General features: G+C 40.3%; 2 protein-coding genes across 5 annotated transcripts in view; both read left to right on the forward strand.

Annotated features, from left to right (window-relative positions):
- wdr90 (WD repeat domain 90) overlaps nt 1-5,227 on the forward strand; it is a 30,328-nt gene extending 25,101 nt beyond the window's left edge. For all 3 annotated transcript variants that reach the window (XM_054768707.1, XM_054768708.1, XM_054768709.1), the window contains 4 exons: nt 16-159; nt 4,474-4,590; nt 4,670-4,754; nt 4,830-5,227. In XM_054768707.1, coding sequence (XP_054624682.1) covers nt 16-159; nt 4,474-4,590; nt 4,670-4,754; nt 4,830-4,987 — 504 coding nt within the window. In that variant the 3' untranslated portion in view covers nt 4,988-5,227. The remainder of the gene's footprint in view (nt 1-15; nt 160-4,473; nt 4,591-4,669; nt 4,755-4,829) is intronic.
- A 1,913-nt stretch (nt 5,228-7,140) lies between these two features.
- Nucleotides 7,141-17,185, forward strand: rhot2 (ras homolog family member T2). Of its 2 annotated transcripts, XM_054768562.1 has the most exons (19): nt 7,141-7,328; nt 8,749-8,807; nt 10,721-10,802; nt 10,889-10,932; nt 11,026-11,079; nt 11,173-11,225; nt 13,361-13,469; nt 13,598-13,699; nt 13,787-13,885; nt 13,964-14,072; nt 14,167-14,287; nt 14,377-14,461; nt 14,683-14,828; nt 14,918-15,018; nt 15,344-15,474; nt 15,565-15,648; nt 15,719-15,841; nt 15,938-16,140; nt 16,272-17,185. In XM_054768562.1, the coding sequence occupies exons 1-19, from the start codon at nt 7,292-7,294 to the stop codon at nt 16,387-16,389; spliced, it is 1,860 nt and encodes a 619-aa protein (XP_054624537.1). In that variant the 5' UTR covers nt 7,141-7,291; the 3' UTR covers nt 16,390-17,185. The 2 variants fall into 2 exon arrangements, with proteins under 2 accessions (XP_054624537.1, XP_054624538.1); XM_054768563.1 differs by lacking the exon at nt 7,141-7,328 and having other exon boundaries at nt 10,721-10,774.
- Nucleotides 17,186-17,401: the final 216 nt, after the last annotated feature.

Genomic DNA, 17,401 nt, shown 5'->3' on the forward strand with positions numbered 1-17,401 from the left:
CCCTCTCTTTACCAGTGTAAGGACTTTGGCGTGGTGGGGAACGAGCTGTGGTTGGCCGCCAGCGTTGACAGGCGCGTTAGTGTCTGGGCAGCTGATTGGTTCAAGTACAAGTGCAGTTTGCTGGACTGGCTCACACTTCCTGCTCCGCCGTATTGCCAGGTACCACCAACTCCTTTCTTTACAATAAATAACAAAGACCATGAAATGTCACTTGCAAACGTCAAGAGCTCTCTTGCGTTTCTGAGTTGTTATAGTCAATAGTCTCATCGATCCTCCAATTACCAAGCTTGGATTTTTAAATCGCTTTATGATGTACAGTCAAACCTGTCTTAGCGGCCACCTTTATAGAACGGCCACCTGCCTATAGCAGCCACTGAAAAATCCCCCCCAGCAAATTTACATGTTATAGACCCTGTGTATAGCAGTCACCTGTCCAACGCGGCCAGCGGCCACCCATTTTGTCTCTCTTGGTCAATATCTGACTGCATATAGCGGCCAAATTACCAACTCAAGTAGAAGCTTTATGCACGAAAAAGTTTCGTTTTTCAATCAACGAAGCCGTCGTGTGTGCACTTTGATTACTGAGTCCTAGCTCAGTCACAATCATTCACAAGATCCACACAAACTGTCAGTTGTTCCACATAAAAAAGCCGTCTTCTTTTGAGCTTGCTATTTCCTGGTCAAACATGTAACTTTAAGAGCATTTGCACCAAAACATTACCGCAAATAAGGCTGGGAACAGGACGTGCTCCCAGCGACGCTACAATAAAAAAAAAAAAACATACGCCAGCATGCATGCGGCAGCGGGAGCAAAACTGAGTTTGGTTGTACTTAATTGAAGTATTTTAGAATGTACTCACGTTATTTTTCATCAATCCTCATCCACAAATCCATCAAAGTCCTCATCTTCTGTATTCGACACAAAAAAAGCCGTCTTCTTTTCCGTTCGCTACTAGTCCGTTAACTTGTCAGTGTTATTCAGCTCCGAAGCAAAGAAGGAAACTTCTCCTGTTGCTTCTGCCAACTTTATTTATCTTAGCATCGTCTCTCCTTCCTGCTTGCCCACAAGGCAAAGGTTAAACAAGCCCCACTACATAGCTGTCCAGCCAATGCCTGTAAGAAATGACACCGTTTATTTCCTGGTGTGCACTGGTCAATACTGTAATGCCGCTTGTTGTGGGGAAGGAGAGACTCACGTCGCCGATGCACTTGAATGGCTTTATTAACAGCGGAGAACACTGCAGGACTTTACATCCACGCCAACATAAACACACTTCCCAACTCTCTCGAAACTCACAGCTAGCACTGAGCCTAGCTCTCCTGCTCGGGACGCCCACCGTCACTTCCCGTCACTTCCTGATGAACTAAAGCTGTAAAAAGTAAAATATTAAAAACAAGCGTAAGACATTACTAGCACAGCTTTGTTCTGTGGGTCATGGATATATTCTATCAGTTATTATTAAGCCTCTAGCTTCCTTTTAGTAAGTAAAAACCTTGGCTATGATTGCACTACATTGTCATGTAGACCTACAAAGTACACTGGAAGAACAAGAGGTGAATAAATGTATTGCAACTGATGTGAAACTGATGAGGTGTAGGATTAAATAAGCTTTGCTTCTTACTACTCCTTTTTGAACATGCTAAATTGTGAATTGTACTATGTGATGTGCTACTGTTTGACTCATGCGTGTTCAGGATTAAAACCATGAACCATGATAATAACAAGCCAAGTAGTGTTGTACAACTTTTATCCACAGTCCGCAGTGCCCTCTACTGGTAAACATTATTATTATTTTTTTTTAAATTCCCCCCTTTTTTTTTCTTTTTTTTCCTCTACTGGTCAACCTTCAAACTGGACGCCAACCTGTCTATAGAAGCCACCTGTCTATAACGGCCACTTTTGCAGACTCCCTCTAGTGGCCGCTATAGACAAGTTTGACTGTTTTTCATGTTAAATTACATGGTTTCAATTGCTGTTTGTTAGTTTACAGGATTACAGGAAGTTTACAGGAAGAGCTGGCTGCGCTGCAAACGAAGAACCAATGATGAAATTGTGGTGCAAGTCCAGATAAAAATGTGGAGCGAGGACTTGTCATCTTCCAACAACCAAAGTTGTCTGCTAACTACAGTTCAAAAACTGAAATCTAAGCCTGAAATGCCTGAAATGAACTTTAAACTGTCACGATACACAAGACAATACACGGGTCTCGTTGGGTCTACGAGAACGAGATGACATTTTAACGTTACTTTTTAAAAAAGGACAATGGAAAATATATATATATATATATATATATATATATATATATATATATATATATATCTCCATATATATATACATAACAATATTTTGCAATCTAATTAAATTTCTGCTGCGTTACAGTCTTCTGCATGCTGTGTGTGTGCGCTAGCGGCCTCGCCTCCACCCACCGAAACAAAGACTGACAGAAAGGCTCACTCCGTTCATGCCATTGTTCTATGGAACATACTGTACATGCCAAAGTGCTGAAACCAATGCACAGAGTGAACTGTTCCTGCCTGTTTGGAAGGGAGATACGAGGAAAACAGACACGCATGCACATGGCAATGTGCTAAGGCCGGCAAAATTATCGAGTTCATTTTTATTTATTGTGTGATTAATTCATTTGTTATCATCCCAGGTCTAGTGTCCACGAGATATTTATTTCCCCGCGAGAAATCTTGTCCCGTTCTATTCTCATGAGATTTTATGAGACGAGATCTTGAGACACCCCTACTGCCTGTCCTCACAGGGTCACGGGGGTATACTGGAGCCTATCCCAGCTGACTTTGGGCGAGAGGCGGGGTACACCCTGGGCTGGTTTGTTTTACTACATATTAATTATTGAAATACAACTTTACTATGAATTTCTTACAGGGCTATTTTCAACCAGGATATAAATATCAAAGCGTTCAACCTGAATATAAATGGGATGAAGTTTCTTTTCACAGGAGTACACTTTCACAAAAGATGTTTACTTTTTAAAGGTAGTATACTTTGTTTGCTGCCTCAATTTTGGTGTAAGCTATTTAATGATACCCTTATTTTGTTAATACAAGCAAACGGGATATCACCCAAAGCGCTCTTATTTTAAAGGCCGGAAGTGTGCTGTGTGAGGTGAGAAGGTCCCTTGACTGTTGCTTACAGAGATGGACTGTGCAAATGATAAACTCAGGCCCGTTTTGAGGCACCCATGATTTTTTTTGCCACAATAAAAGCTAATAAAATGATAAACCATCCTGGATTCCAGTCACACAGTCCCAGTGAAGGTACATGTATGTCTAAACCGGTACACGTTGATTTATTAGTACTGCTACTAGTACCAAGACAGATCACCCCAGGCCACAGTCAGTCAACTGACCACAGAGCGAGGCCGGCTGGGGGAGCAGGGGAGGGGAGCCCCAGGGAATATTTTGTGGTCTTTTTGGGCCAGGAGGATGCTACACTGTTCTAGGCTGGCTGTCCATGTGTATGGCTTAGTACATGCTGCACTGTGTAATGGTAGGTGGTAAGCTGCCGGCATGCAGGATAGGGTCAGCATGTATCCTTGATATCAGTTTGGGCATTTGGCTGGAGGGTTTATGAGGTGAAAGTAATTAAACACTCTGCTAGGGATTTCTTCCCAGTGGGAAATAGACGGCCTTTTTATCTGAATAGCCGGTCAATCTGGCTGGCGGCCGGCACACTTTGACATTGACAACCCAGACATGCCAACCATTACGATTTCGGCGTAATGATTACGATATTTTACCCCTCATTACGCTTTGGCTTAAACAATATATTCCAAGGATAAAAATAACAACAAACTCTTGAAATTAAGGACATAAAATTGGCCTCAGATATCACCAGATTGCAGGAAATGAGGTCTAATTTTTAAAAAATTTCTGGGGGAGGGCCCCCAGATCCCCCCCCGCTCCATTTCTACACACCCCCTCTTCAATAAAAGCTAGATCCACCACTGAAACTTGCTTAGCCATAGCTCCCGTCCTTTATTTACACCGAACTTCCACATCAGCTAGCATCCTGAAACCCTCAATTACAGTGGCATGGGACAGACCTCATTAATTGTTAGACTTGACTGATTCTGACTGCGTAGAGTAAGTCCGACATAGTGCATTGAAGACGAGATACTCTGTTATTTCTACACCATGAATGTGTGAACATTAATCATGTTGATTGTGCACCCTCTTTTGCATGATATCGTGTTGTAAATGTAGCACTCTTTTTATGAAGTTAAGCCACACTTTTTAGCCACTTATTTGTCATTGGTCTTTGCAGCTATTTCTTCCGGTTGGCAAAGTGGGCATCGAAACTAGCAATCGAAATAAAAACATTTGAACGATTCCGGGAGAATTGGGATGTTAGTCCCGGTTCCCATCGATACTCAAGACTCGATGCCCAACCGTAGTCATTACAGGTGTTGGTATGATTTATACTGAACAAATGTTGTGTTGCAGGATGACAGTCCACCCCCTAGCCTGGCTTGCTTCTGCCCAACAGACCCCAGCCTGGTAATCTACACTGCTTATGGAGTAGAGAAAGAGCTTTCTTTCTACAGCCTCTCTAAGAAAAGGGTACCCCCGTGTGTTTTCCTTTTAAGAGCACTCTGTGCTGATTGATTGTTCCATAACTGTTTAATGTGTTTGATTCCAGGTCATCAAAAAGATTGCCCTCCCTCACTGGGCCACTTGCTTCAGCCTCTCCTCCAAGAGCCAAATGATAGCTTTGGGTTCAAAAGGTAAACAAGCAGGCAAAGCATGTATGTAACGTCTGTCTCACCCTGTGTGTGCCTCACCTCTCAATGTACTCTCAGAACGAGTGTTGAAACTGATCAAGTGGACCAGTGGCAGGTTCCAGGACTTTGTACAGCACAGCGACTCTCTACAGACGTGCCGCTTCTCCCCCTCAGGGACGCTCCTCTTCTCTGTGGCCCACAATGAGATTCTACTGTGGGCAGTGCAGGGCCTCTGAGAAGACTTTTTCTTTTTAACCTTGTAGGTTTATCTTCCAAAGCAGGTTTATGCCATTTCTATGTTTTTTGTTTTTGTTTTTTGAGGAACAGAGCCAAAACTTGGTGCCACTTGCTGAATTGGAGTCAGTGACGTGAAGCTTTTTTTCTTATGTATAGTTTTACAGTACTGTAGAGATGCTTTCATTGACAATATTTATTATTTTTGCATATTCTTGCAAGTTAGATTAAAGGCTGTGTCTGTAAACAAGCTTTTCTGTTGTGTTGACTTGATGCAAATGGCCCAGACTCCCAGCAAAATTAATGAAATGCTCCAGCAAACAAACTCACTGGGGCATTTATGGTATGTCATTTCATATTCAAAACAGAATCATTTAAACACTCATACAATCTTCTGTCTACTTTGTTGACATTGGCATGCATTTTTATTCCATAACTGGGTATTCTGCGAAGCGAGTTTAGTGGGTTTGCGAGTTGAGTGGAAAGCCGGATTTGCCAAACTCATTGCCTTGCTGAACTCATAATCTGGTCGCGACCAGGTTATGCCCAGGCTTTCAATTTAAAATCAGGTATGAAAGTGCCACTGTTTAACTAATTCGGAGATTGCGTCACAGGTTATTGAGAACCTACGAGATTCCCGAGGGGACATGGAGGGAAAAAAAGAAGTCCCTCATGATATTTTCCATCTATAAGCGAGATAGATTTTCAGACGAGGGAATACACCATATTTGCTCACGCGGGACAAGAATATGCAAATATGAAATAATTAGGCCAACACTAGCAGTGAGTACTCACGTCAACAGTGCTATCTAGTGGTCACGAGATACAACAAGAAAATATCAAAGATTTTTGTTCCAATTTATTTTTTGGGGAACTCCTCATAATTCTCCATAAGAGGTAATTATTTTTTGTAAAAATACACTGGCTGGGTTGGCTTCACTTTTCAGCGGAAGTACAATAATATGACCCCAAAGCGCCCCCCCCCCCTTCATGTGAACGCGCACTTAACACTTAATTTAGGTTTTGTTAAGTTGCATCTTCTCACAAAGCTTGGGTTGGTTGAGTCACTTTCGCAGAATACCCCCTACATTGATTAAGAAGCAGACGTTTAAACACTGCACGTAGTTTAGAAGAGCAGGTTTCGTATTAGATATCACCCAGAAATGTCAGCATATTTCTACAATGATGCATGCGTCATTTTTACCCTTTAATGCCGTTGTCTCACATCTCAAAAATGGCTTTTATTAGAATATTGGCAGAAAGACATCTAGATTTACAAAATACCCAAATGTATACTTCTCTTTACCTCAAACCAATTCTCTTGCATGGTTTATGTACAAAGTTAGCTACCATAGCCAAAATCAATATCCATCTTTTTTCTAAGCCGCTTTTCCTCATTATGGTCGCGGGGGTAAGCTGGAGCCTATCCCAGCGAGAGGTGGGGTACACCCTCGACTGGTCGCCAGCCAATTGCAGGGAACACATTAGACCAACAACACAATATGTTTAGAAATATTGTAACTGTAATTGTTTTAAATGTATTTAAAAACATTTAAATACATATTTATATCTTGTGTATTTAAAAAAAAAAGTCACAATAGATACAGTCAACAAAAACAAACGCAACAATTTTTCCCCATTTTTTATGAGATGAACTCAAAGATCTCAATCTCAGCAAAGGAGAAGTGCTCACTATCACAGATTTAGACAAATATGTGAACAATATTTGAGAGAAATGGTGATATTGTGTATTTGGAAAATGTTTTAGATCTTTTAGTTCATCTCATAAAAAATGGGAGAAAAAACGAAAGTGTTGCGTTTATATTTTTGTTCAGTGTATATACAGTACAACACTACCTGCAAATATTAACTGAGCATTATACTCAGGTGCTGTATGGGGGGAAGTTAGGACAATTCCAAGGGCCCCTGACTGATAGGAGCCCCCCAAAATAGGTAACCATTTAACTAAGATAACTAAATAGGTAAATTTAAAAATAAAAAGCAGGTGATCAATTTTATTTGTTTTTCACAGTGTCCAGAATTCCTGGCAGCGCCCCTGATAATAGTCATTCAAAAGGCAGCCATAGCCATGTGTAATGTGCTGTTTGTCTCGCAGAGGGCGTGTTTTCGCGCTCTTCCTTTTGAACCGGAAATGTACGACTTCACCTTGTGTCCAAACTCGAAGCAGAGAGACGAGGCGAATATTTAAAGCTTGAGCGAGGATTTTAACATACAAATGAAATATAAATGTCACCTTAGCGCAGCAGCAGCAGCGTGTCTGGCTGTTCCTTCAAAAGGAAGAAAACATGAAGCAAGACGTGAGAATACTTTTGTTGGGGGAACGTAAGTAACTCGCTCTTGACAGCTGTGGCGACAAGCTAGCAGATTAGCCACAACAGCTAATGTGACAGCTAAACTTACAAACTTTGTTCCACAAGCCCAAACGGCACAAATGAATGAGATTATTGTGTAGAGGGGAATAACTTGACGGTATTTTCTCTCAAAACTACCGCCACCATGCTAGCTTAACACAGTAACTTTTCTGCTTTTGCTAGTTTTGTAGTTAGCTTTCATGGGCGAGGTGACTAATATTCAGCGTTCTCTCAGTGTTCTCCAGTCATTGTTATTTTTAGTTTACGTTTTCTGTTAATGCAAAGTCACGTGGTCATAAATGAAAACAGAAGCAGTATGTATTTGCTAGTCAAAGATCCTCTATATGGCGCTCTGCTGTTAAGGACCTATACTGAAAAACACTAGTCCAGTGGTTCCCAAACTTTTTACAGTCGCGTACCCTTCAGACATGGGCAAATTTTACATGAGCACTGATAAATAGATAAGATGTGAATTTCTCTTTCAGAAGAATAAAGTATCTAAGTATTGGTCCTACATCTTTTATCTCAGCCGGATGTTGGGATCCTTCCCTTTTGAGTGGGTTAAAGTTGAGCTTCACTTTTGTCCACTTGCAATCACTATGATTTAAATCTGCATATTAATTTCATACCAAATTGAAAGGGAAAGTTGAACAAAAATGATAAATCAGTATCCAAAGTACAAAAATACATACGTACAAGCAGCGATGAAACCTCATTTTCAGTTCACCGTGCTTCCCCCAGGGGGGACCGCCCCCACTATGTGAGAAGCAGTATTGCAAACACACAAGTCAAAGATCCTCTATATGCAGTGAGTTCTCTTATGTCTTTTGGAGTCTGATGCAAAAATTAATTCACGGGACAGTGTGATATTTATTGTGTAGTGGAAACTGTCCAACCAAACCAACCCTGTAATCACTGATTGCAGATTTGACACTTTCTGAATATATACACATATACTTGGACATTTTTAGGCTTTATATATTTAAATGTTTTGTTTTATGCTTGATTGATGTTTTATTTTAACAAGACAGCTGTGAATTAGAAAAGCCTTACCAGAGACAGGCATTGCAAATTAGCCTTGCCTAGAAATCTTATAGCAATACATGTGTGATGTGGTATTTTAACTTGTTACATTGTTGTTGTTTTTTCCTGTGTCCCTCGCAAATAAACAAATAAATGTCATTTATGGGCTGGAATTGGCATATAGCATTAGAGGTTTAGGTTCCTATCCGCTAACACACAAATGTATACATAAAATGCACAACCTTGCCATTACTCCAACATGTTTGGTATCATATTCACTACTGTTTCTACGCTGCATGTGGCAACTTATCCTCATGTTAATTCTGTTAAGCAGTTTTTCTTATTCTCTCTCATTCTCTGTCTGACAGCCAAGGTGGGGAAGACTTCCCTCATCATGTCGTTGGTTGGAGAGGAGTTCCCAGAGGAGGTCAGTGTGTCAGCACAATTTCTCCCACTGCTGTCTTTCTCGCTGAATAGTGCTGCATTTCAATTCACTAATTACTTGGCTTGTGCAGCTAGTGTTTGTCACTTGTGACAGGCAATGTAAGCCTTGGAGAAGTCAAAGTTCTAACTGAGATAGAGATATGTGTTAATTTTTTCTAAGAGGGGCCACAGAATGGATGGATGCATAGTACTCTCATTTTTGAAATAGTTTTTAAAAATAGTTTCACTGTAATACAGTCATCGCTTGCCACTTCATGCTTCGACTTTCACAGCTTCATTCTATCATGGTTACTCCAAATACTTTATATTCTTTCAAAAAAATCATATTACCAATCCTCGCTGTTTCGTTGTTGACTACAGACTAATTTTAGTCCAAAATATGGATATTTAAGCAAGTTAAGCATTTTCAGGCCTAAAAATGGTTAAATTAACTAAAATATAAACATAAGGCATTTAGAAGACGTACTGCACTCACTCATTTCAAGACAAAGGTCTGGGTAAGCGTGTCTAATGTAGCATCATCATCGAACAAGTTGCACAGTTTCACAGGTTAGTGGTTACGTGTAAGAACTGTGTGTGCGTGTAATTAGAGTGTACACGCACACTAGTGGTCAAAAGTTTTAGAACACTCAAATTTCTCTGGAGTAAAAGCCTATTTTTAAGTGTTTTGTAGGAACAAATTACTTTCTCCAGTACAATGATGTTAACTGATGTTCACCAGTGGGTAGTACCACAGTGTGTTCCGAGCACTGTTTTTATGCAGACAGATGAGGTAGTAAGTATCCAGAACTTGGAACACCTGTAGGAATTAGTTGCACCAACTGCCAAGGCTTGGTCAACTTCCATTTCTGCAGAACAGTGTGAAATTGTTGACCCTTTTTGTGGTCCCTGAAACAGGCCTTTTTATACAGGTATAATTCTGAAAGACACATTTTTCAGTTTTGGGAAACATTACCTTTTTTAACCCCTGGCACTTCACCACTTACCTTGTACCTTTTCAAGCTATTCATTGGACTTGAATGACTTGAATTTCAATAAATAACTGGAAAAATTGGGGTGTTGTAAAACTTTTGACCGGTAGTGTATATACAGTAAATATTATATTACTATATAAGTGTGTAGTAAGTATATCAAATGAAACAAACTGTAGGCTGGGGTATGTGTGCCAGTGTTGCCAGGTCTCACAAGCGACTTGACTACCTCTCTGAAAACAAGCCCAAAAAGGAAACTTACAAGCGACGTCACCAAAAAAACAACATTCGGGAGAGAAGTAATTATTTATACATATACTATTCAATAATTAGGAAAGAAATGGTTAACAGTTTATAAATAAACAGTAATACAATTTCAGACAGTTTAGTACCGATTTCAAAATTAAATGATCACATTTAGCGTTTAGCATTCAATGTGCAAAAGTTGTAAGAAGAAAAACATAAGAAGAAAAAGTCACAAAACACGCTGGAGGCAAATAATTTAACGGCACTTGAATAATTTTTGCGCCTAGAAAGAGGACTATGGTGAAAGTACATTTTCAACAAATTTGTGATATGATAGATAACATTTCAAAATGTTATTCCACAAACAAACTACTTAACGGTAATTATATGGTATGTGTAATAATACATAAAAAGCAGTATACTGTATAATCTTCTGCAATGGCTTAACTTCAGCTTTACGGATACCATAGTAATCACATCTACAAATTTTAGCTTTACGGATGCCATAATAATCACATCTACAGTGACTGTGAGTAGCGTCAGACAGAGCAAAGGTAATGACATTCACCTGTTGGTGCCACCTGCCATTTTTTTACCTTGGTAATTGGGGAAAAGTCAACTAATTGAGGAAAAGCACTGTCAAAAATAGTTTAGGAAAGTAATTCATGGTGACTCACAGGTTCCATCTCGAGCTGAAGAGATCACCATCCCAGCTGATGTCACTCCAGAAAAGGTGCCGACACACATAGTGGACTACTCAGGTATCATAAATGCTATTTTATTTAATAACTGTATTTAGTGTGTTGCTGTTCAAGGCTTGCTTCTAACTGTCCAATTATCTTGACAGAAAAAGAGCAGAGTGATGAGACACTGAGAGAAGAGATCCTCAAGGTGAGGGCTGCATGCAACTGAAATGGATTTACAGCAGACACGTAACAGAAATGCACCCACACAATGATACTTGTTACTTTTCAACCCACACAGGCCAATGTGGTGTGTGTGGTCTATGATGTCACCAACGAGGACTCGATAGAGAAGGTTGTTAGCACATACACAAGCATGTTAAATTCCTTTTAAATATAAAACGTGACTACACGCGCTCACTATCACTGGTTGCATCTTGTTTTTCAGATCAAGACTAAATGGATACCTTTAGTAAATGGAGATGCAGAGAAAGGAAACAAGTATGTATCAGCTTTTAAAAGTTGTCACAAGACATTAACCCCTTACAATTTTTGCATGTAATATGTTTTATATAATAGGTTCATTCTGAATAGCCTCACTTATTTGCTCCTAAAACTAAAAAAAAATGTCAGCTGTCCAAAAACTGTCTTAAAAAGTCAATATTTTAAAACCACATCGACCTGAAATATACATATAAAATAATAATTTGGTTGGGATTTCAACACGTTAAAGGGCAGTATGTTTACAAAGCTTCATGTTTTTTAATACATACAGTATTATTATCAAACATTAATAATTTGAATGGGAAAACACAACGCCATCTGGTGGACAAATTAGAAAATTCAAAATTCTTTAATTGGAAGACACGTCAATAGTGGAATATTTAATAACGGTGGCATTAGTTTATGTTTAGATAAATGTGGGAACAAAAATGATAATTTCAATGGGACATTATTTGTCCTTAGGGACAAATGTTTTGCTTTTTGTGTATCTTTGCCATGTTAGGCAAATTTGAAGGAACACAGATGACTCATCACATAGCAACTAACACTCAGAAATATAGAAACATGTATAAGTACTAGTTTTATATGAAAAAATCCAACATTTTAAAGTGTTCCCATAATGCATTTCAGTTAATAATACCATTTCATTGGAGGAGAGCATAGAAGCATAGTAAATGGCGCTGCAATGCTGCTTCTGTCCAACAGAGGGTGCCCAAACCGAAGAGGCAAGCTGACGTCATTGCAGCACCCCAATGAATGCGTTGCTCAGATGTACTGCCTTATGGAAAAACTTTAAAATGTCTAGGCTTTTTAAAAAAAAAAAAAATGTTAGTCATATTGGGACATGCTTGTATATTTGTATATATACCTTTTGAGTATTTAATTGCTAGATGACACCGTGAGTCAGACTGTTATGTTGTTATACTGGTATACTGACCTCCACAGACTTCTAATGGGTAGGCAAGCTTGTTGTGAGTGCACTGATAGCTCGTGATTGGCTCCTGTCAAAGAAAGAGATTGTTTCTTCACTGACTCGCTCGTGAGCGGCACAGTATTTAAACAATTACAGTAGTAGTAGCTCTGAAGTAAAGGAGATGTCACAAGATTAGAATTTAGCCATAAATTAGCCACACCGCTGTATAAGCCGCAGGGTTCAAAGTTAGAAATAAATAAACAAAAAAGTAGTGGCTAATACACCAGAATTTTTGGTAAATATCCTCTGGTAAATTAGATTTACTTAGATTAAATACAACCAAAATTGTTTGAAAATAAAAAAGAGAATGGCACAAAATTTCCCTAGAATCTCTTCAGGCAAAGAATTTATGCCACTTACAAGTCCAGTGGCAGAGCCAGAAATTTTTCATTGGGGTAGCCAAGGTGAGACCATTATTCACATAGGGGTGGCAATAAGTTCATACCTGAATCGTCTAGATGGCCGGAGGGTGACCGGGGTGGCCACCCTGTAGCTCCGCCACTGCTTTTGGAGCGTCTGTTAGAGCAAATAATAGCTGGGCAGTGTGCCGAGGGCATGTTTTCAATGCATAGTTTCTGGATTCTGCTCCCCATCATGGCGGCCGAACGCGTGCAGGGCACAATACGGAATGCCGGTCGGCACTCCTGTTTTAAATCTAGACTCCTTGGTTTACATGCCCACTCGTGCTGCTACATAGAGCTTCCATTATTAACAAATGTATGTGCTGAATCGCGCTTCAGAATTTAAGTCAAAGTCAACATAGTGAGAAAATCTGACCAGAACCGACCAACGCAATCATGGAAAACTTACCTGCCGCTTGCAGTTCATGCAAGACGCGCTTTAATTGACAGCTCCTCCACACAGAAAGTTGTGTGCTGCAGTGAAATGCGTCCAAGCGGAAACAGCGGTTAGGCTGAACTACAGTAATGTTCTGCACCACAGCCGTGGGGGTGGCCCGAGGGGTGGCCGGAGCGTGACCAAGAGTGGCCACGGCCACCACGTAGCTCCGCCACTGCACAAGTCATCCTAAATAAGAGCACACTGTAAAAAGAACATCATGAAATGTGTGACTCCCTGTAAAATACGTGTCATCATGTGGATTTTATCACTGTAAATCTTACTATATTGAGTTAACCTATTAATCCTTTTGACACGTCAGAGTACCAATCATTCTTGTGGGGAATAAGTCCGATCTGCGCTCAGGTAGCTCGATGGAAACCATTCTCCCCATCATGAACCAGTTCTCTGAAATAGAGACATGTGTAGAGGTGAGCTTTGTCTGCCTTTTAGACATGCATTCTTACAGCCATGTAAATATATATGTACATACTTACATGTGCACTCATTCTCTGATAATAGGTATTTATTCACTCTACTGCTTTGTTTTCCCTTTAAGTGTTCAGCTAAAAACCTCAAAAACATATCAGAGCTGTTCTATTATGCACAAAAGGCAGTCCTCCACCCCACCGCCCCCCTGTATGACCCAGAGGACAAACAGGTCAGCTATTTTTAATTTCCCTGTGTCCTCTGTTCCTATTTGTGCTTTTTAGTGACTTTATTTCCTCTCCTCCTGTACTGTCTGCAGCTCAAACCTCTGTGTGTCAGAGCGCTCAGTCGAATCTTTTACATCTCTGACCAGGACAACGACCGTGTCCTCAGTGATGCTGAGCTCAACTATTTTCAAGTATTCATCACAAGCTATCATCACTTTTTTAAAGTTTGAACAAAAGCCAGTTTACTTCATTATCTTACTTCCAAATAGAAATCTTGTTTTGGGAATCCCTTGGCGCCACAAGCCTTAGAAGATGTAAAGACAGTAGTTTGGAAAAACACCAGTGATGGAGTGCAGGACAATGGCCTGACCTTAAATGGTAAATAGTACTCAATGAGTGCTTGAAACATAATACTGTGTTTTTTACAATGCAACTCTCCACTCATGACAGAGTGCTGTGTCGTTTTTCCCAGGTTTCTTGTTCCTTAATACATTATTTATCCAGAGGGGCAGACATGAAACCACATGGACAATCCTCAGGAAGTTTGGTTACGATGACAACCTCGAACTGACTGATGATTACCTTTACCCCGCGTATGTCTGCTGACATTTCTGCTGTTGTTGTCATCTTAATATTTGTACTCACTAGTCCCACATTCTTATTCTTGTTTTTGTCATGGCAGACTACGCGTTCCTGCGGGTTGTACCACTGAACTCAATCATTTGGGTCACCAGTTCCTCCAGCGGCTCTTTGAAAAGTATGATGAAGTGAGTAGCTGGTTAACTGGTTTCAATAACAGTGTTACATCATGAAGCAATGAAGGGCATAATGGATTTAACTTCTGAACAGCAAACAGCAGAGGGCGCAGTTAATTTCGAGCCAGGTAGTTTGCTGCCTAAACAAAACAAAAAAAGTAAACAGGAAGAGATCATGGGATCATTTTTTCCCCGGGTATTTTTGTTGACTTCTAATGTGCTTTTGCTCTCAGGATAAAGACTCTGCACTGTCAACAGCAGAGCTGAGAAATCTGTTTTGTGCTTGTCCCTACATGCCATGGGGAGCCGAGGTCTACGTGACAGTCCCAACAACCGATGAGGGTTACATCTCTAATGATGGCTACCACTGTCAGTGGAAGTATGTGTTGACTTAAGTATTTCCTACATATTCTTTTTTTCACCTTTTAAATGCACTTATTGATTAGGTTTACTTTTATTCACACGCAGGCTTTCTGCTTATCTCGACATACATCGTTGCTTGGAGCACCTCGGATACCTCGGCTATCCTATCCTCACCGAGCAGGAGTCGCAGACTGCTGCAGTCACAGGTGCTTGTCTGCAAATTTATATGATTTATATGATAGGAAGTGAATATCAGTAGTTTGCAACATGGCACATGGTCTGTGAAACAACAGTCCCATGTAGGAGGATTAATGGTGTTTATCCCATCCAGGACATGCTAAGAGATGTCTGTCCTACATGTATCGCAGTATGCAAGATTAGAACAATGGTGACACACTAAATCATTCTTTTGTTGATGTCTTGTCTCATTGGAGCTGTGCAACAAAAACATACACAATGTGTTAACCTTTCATAAACGTATGTTTGTGCATCTTGTTTACATTTTCTCTTTGCTGTTGTTTGCATGTGCAGTGACGAGAGAGAGGGAGGTGGACATGGAGAAGCGCCAAACTCAGCGGTCAGTGTTTTTGTGCAAGGTGATTGGCCAGCGGGGGACGGGGAAAACAGCCTTTCTCCAGGCCTTTGTGGGCCGCAACACTGTGGTATGATGCCATCTGTCAACCGAAAAATGAATTACAAACATGCAATTGTCTGCACAGCCTGCTGAGGTCTGCATTTGTCTGCTGTAATAGAACAGGGGCGCTAAAAGCAGCAGTGCCTTCTCCCCCTTCGCCATAAACACTGTCCAAGTTAGCAATCAAGAGAAGTACCTTATTGTAAGTAGGTCTATTCTCAATAACTATGACCTGTAGCCTTTAACCCTGATGACTACTCTTATCTCTGTAGCTCAATGAAGTGGATGTGGAGGCGGACTTCCTGAAGGCATCAGATGCCCACTGTGATGTTGCATGCCTCATGTATGACACCAGTGACCCACATTCCTTTGATTACTGTGCTAGTATATACAAGGTACTATACTATACTATATTTAATTTTTTCTTTTTTGTGAATCCAATGTTCCCAATCACTTAGTTGCCAATTTGTTGGATTTTTCTTTGCATTCAGCAACACTACATGGACAGCAACATTCCATGTGTGTTGGTGGCATCCAAGCAAGACCTTCCTGAGGTCAAGCAATTCCATGGAGTGACTCCAGCTGAGTTCTGTTCTAAACACCGACTGCCTCAACCGTTGCCTTCCTCTTACATGTTTCCGGACTCCAACATGAAGAACATCTACACTAGACTTGCCTGGGCTGCTGTGTACCCGTACGTTGTACCTGACAACTAACTACTGTTACCATCTTTTAACGATCTAACATGAGAATCACTCAATGTTGTGGAATGTAAAAATGTAAATGACCTATATTCTCTGTTGTACTTTGTTTTTTCCCGACCAGACACCTGAATGGTTCAGACATGAGCAACACCTCCTTCTGGTTGAGAGTGGCATTGGGCTCAGCTGTGGTTGCAGTTCTGGGCTTTGCTATGTACAGAGTGGTTGTCAGATTGAAATGAGCAGTGACCAGCTGAGTGGTTTGTTTGTTTGTTTGTTGCTCCAGCCATACAGATCACAACTCCCAATAGAGTTCCAGTCTGTCCTAGTCATCAATCAGTTGATTTCAAAAGCATTCGGAAGCTTAATATTCCTCTTTTTGCCATATGCTGCATTTCCCTGCCTTACCTTACCTTTGCCTGGCTTAATGCTGGCCTGTCTACTTTATGCATTGATACATAAGATTGCTCATGTCCCAATGGGTGCTCAAGCTATCAATAATGGACTTTCTGGAAGCATTTTATCAATGGAGTGTTCATGAGATTGAAAAGTTTTTATATGCATGCAGTTTTTTATAAGCAACCAAACGGAGTGCATTTCGCTCAGCTGGAATAACTTGCCTAATCATTAAGCAGCCACCCGTGATACCATTTTATTTGCATCTTGGACGTGTACTTTACCCTGAGAGGGAAGCGTTAGAATTAGCTTGATTTGTCCAGTTAAAATGCTTGTTGTAAGGAGGCCGCAGATGAGAAGAAATTACTTTTCATGGAATACATTGGCTGATTTACTGACAAACCTTTTAAAAAATGTCAGGAAAGTCTATACACATGTCTATTTACTTGCCCTTACAATTAGATTGCTTTTTAATTGAGACTGAAATTGTTTGGAAATGTGTTTTATTATTCACTTGCATCTGAATACACAATGATGTATGAGCTGGATACCTGCTGGTTTTATGTGATAAAAATTTTTTCATAATGAAAGAGAACTGATTTTAACATGCTCAATAAAGAACACACCAGGTGAGGACTTTAATGAGATGTTTGTATCGATGTTTTGAATTCGTTCTGTTGTAGTCGTTAGTTTGTAGAAGCTGACATTCAGTTACATCTTTGCATTTGCATGTAAGTATAAACCTACCAGTGTAGTTTTATCTTATTTAAAATGTATGCAAATGTACCAAAATCTTTCTCCATCTCGCAGCCCTATCAGCTGTTGCTGCACACTGCCAGAAGAGGGCAGTTTTGGTTG

This window comes from Dunckerocampus dactyliophorus, chromosome 2, assembly GCF_027744805.1.
Source record: "Dunckerocampus dactyliophorus isolate RoL2022-P2 chromosome 2, RoL_Ddac_1.1, whole genome shotgun sequence".
Classification (NCBI taxonomy): Eukaryota; Metazoa; Chordata; class Actinopteri; order Syngnathiformes; family Syngnathidae; genus Dunckerocampus; species Dunckerocampus dactyliophorus.

Excerpts from the sequence above, each read along its gene's own strand:
- rhot2 (XM_054768562.1), top strand. The coding sequence starts at position 7,292 with ATGAAGCAAGACGTGAGAATACTTTTGTTGGGGGAAC. Across the intron at positions 14,829-14,917 it reads GGCTACCACTGTCAGTGGAA|GCTTTCTGCTTATCTCGACA; the intron begins GTATGTGTTGAC and ends ATTCACACGCAG. Across the intron at positions 16,141-16,271 it reads GCCTGGGCTGCTGTGTACCC|ACACCTGAATGGTTCAGACA; the intron begins GTACGTTGTACC and ends TTTCCCGACCAG.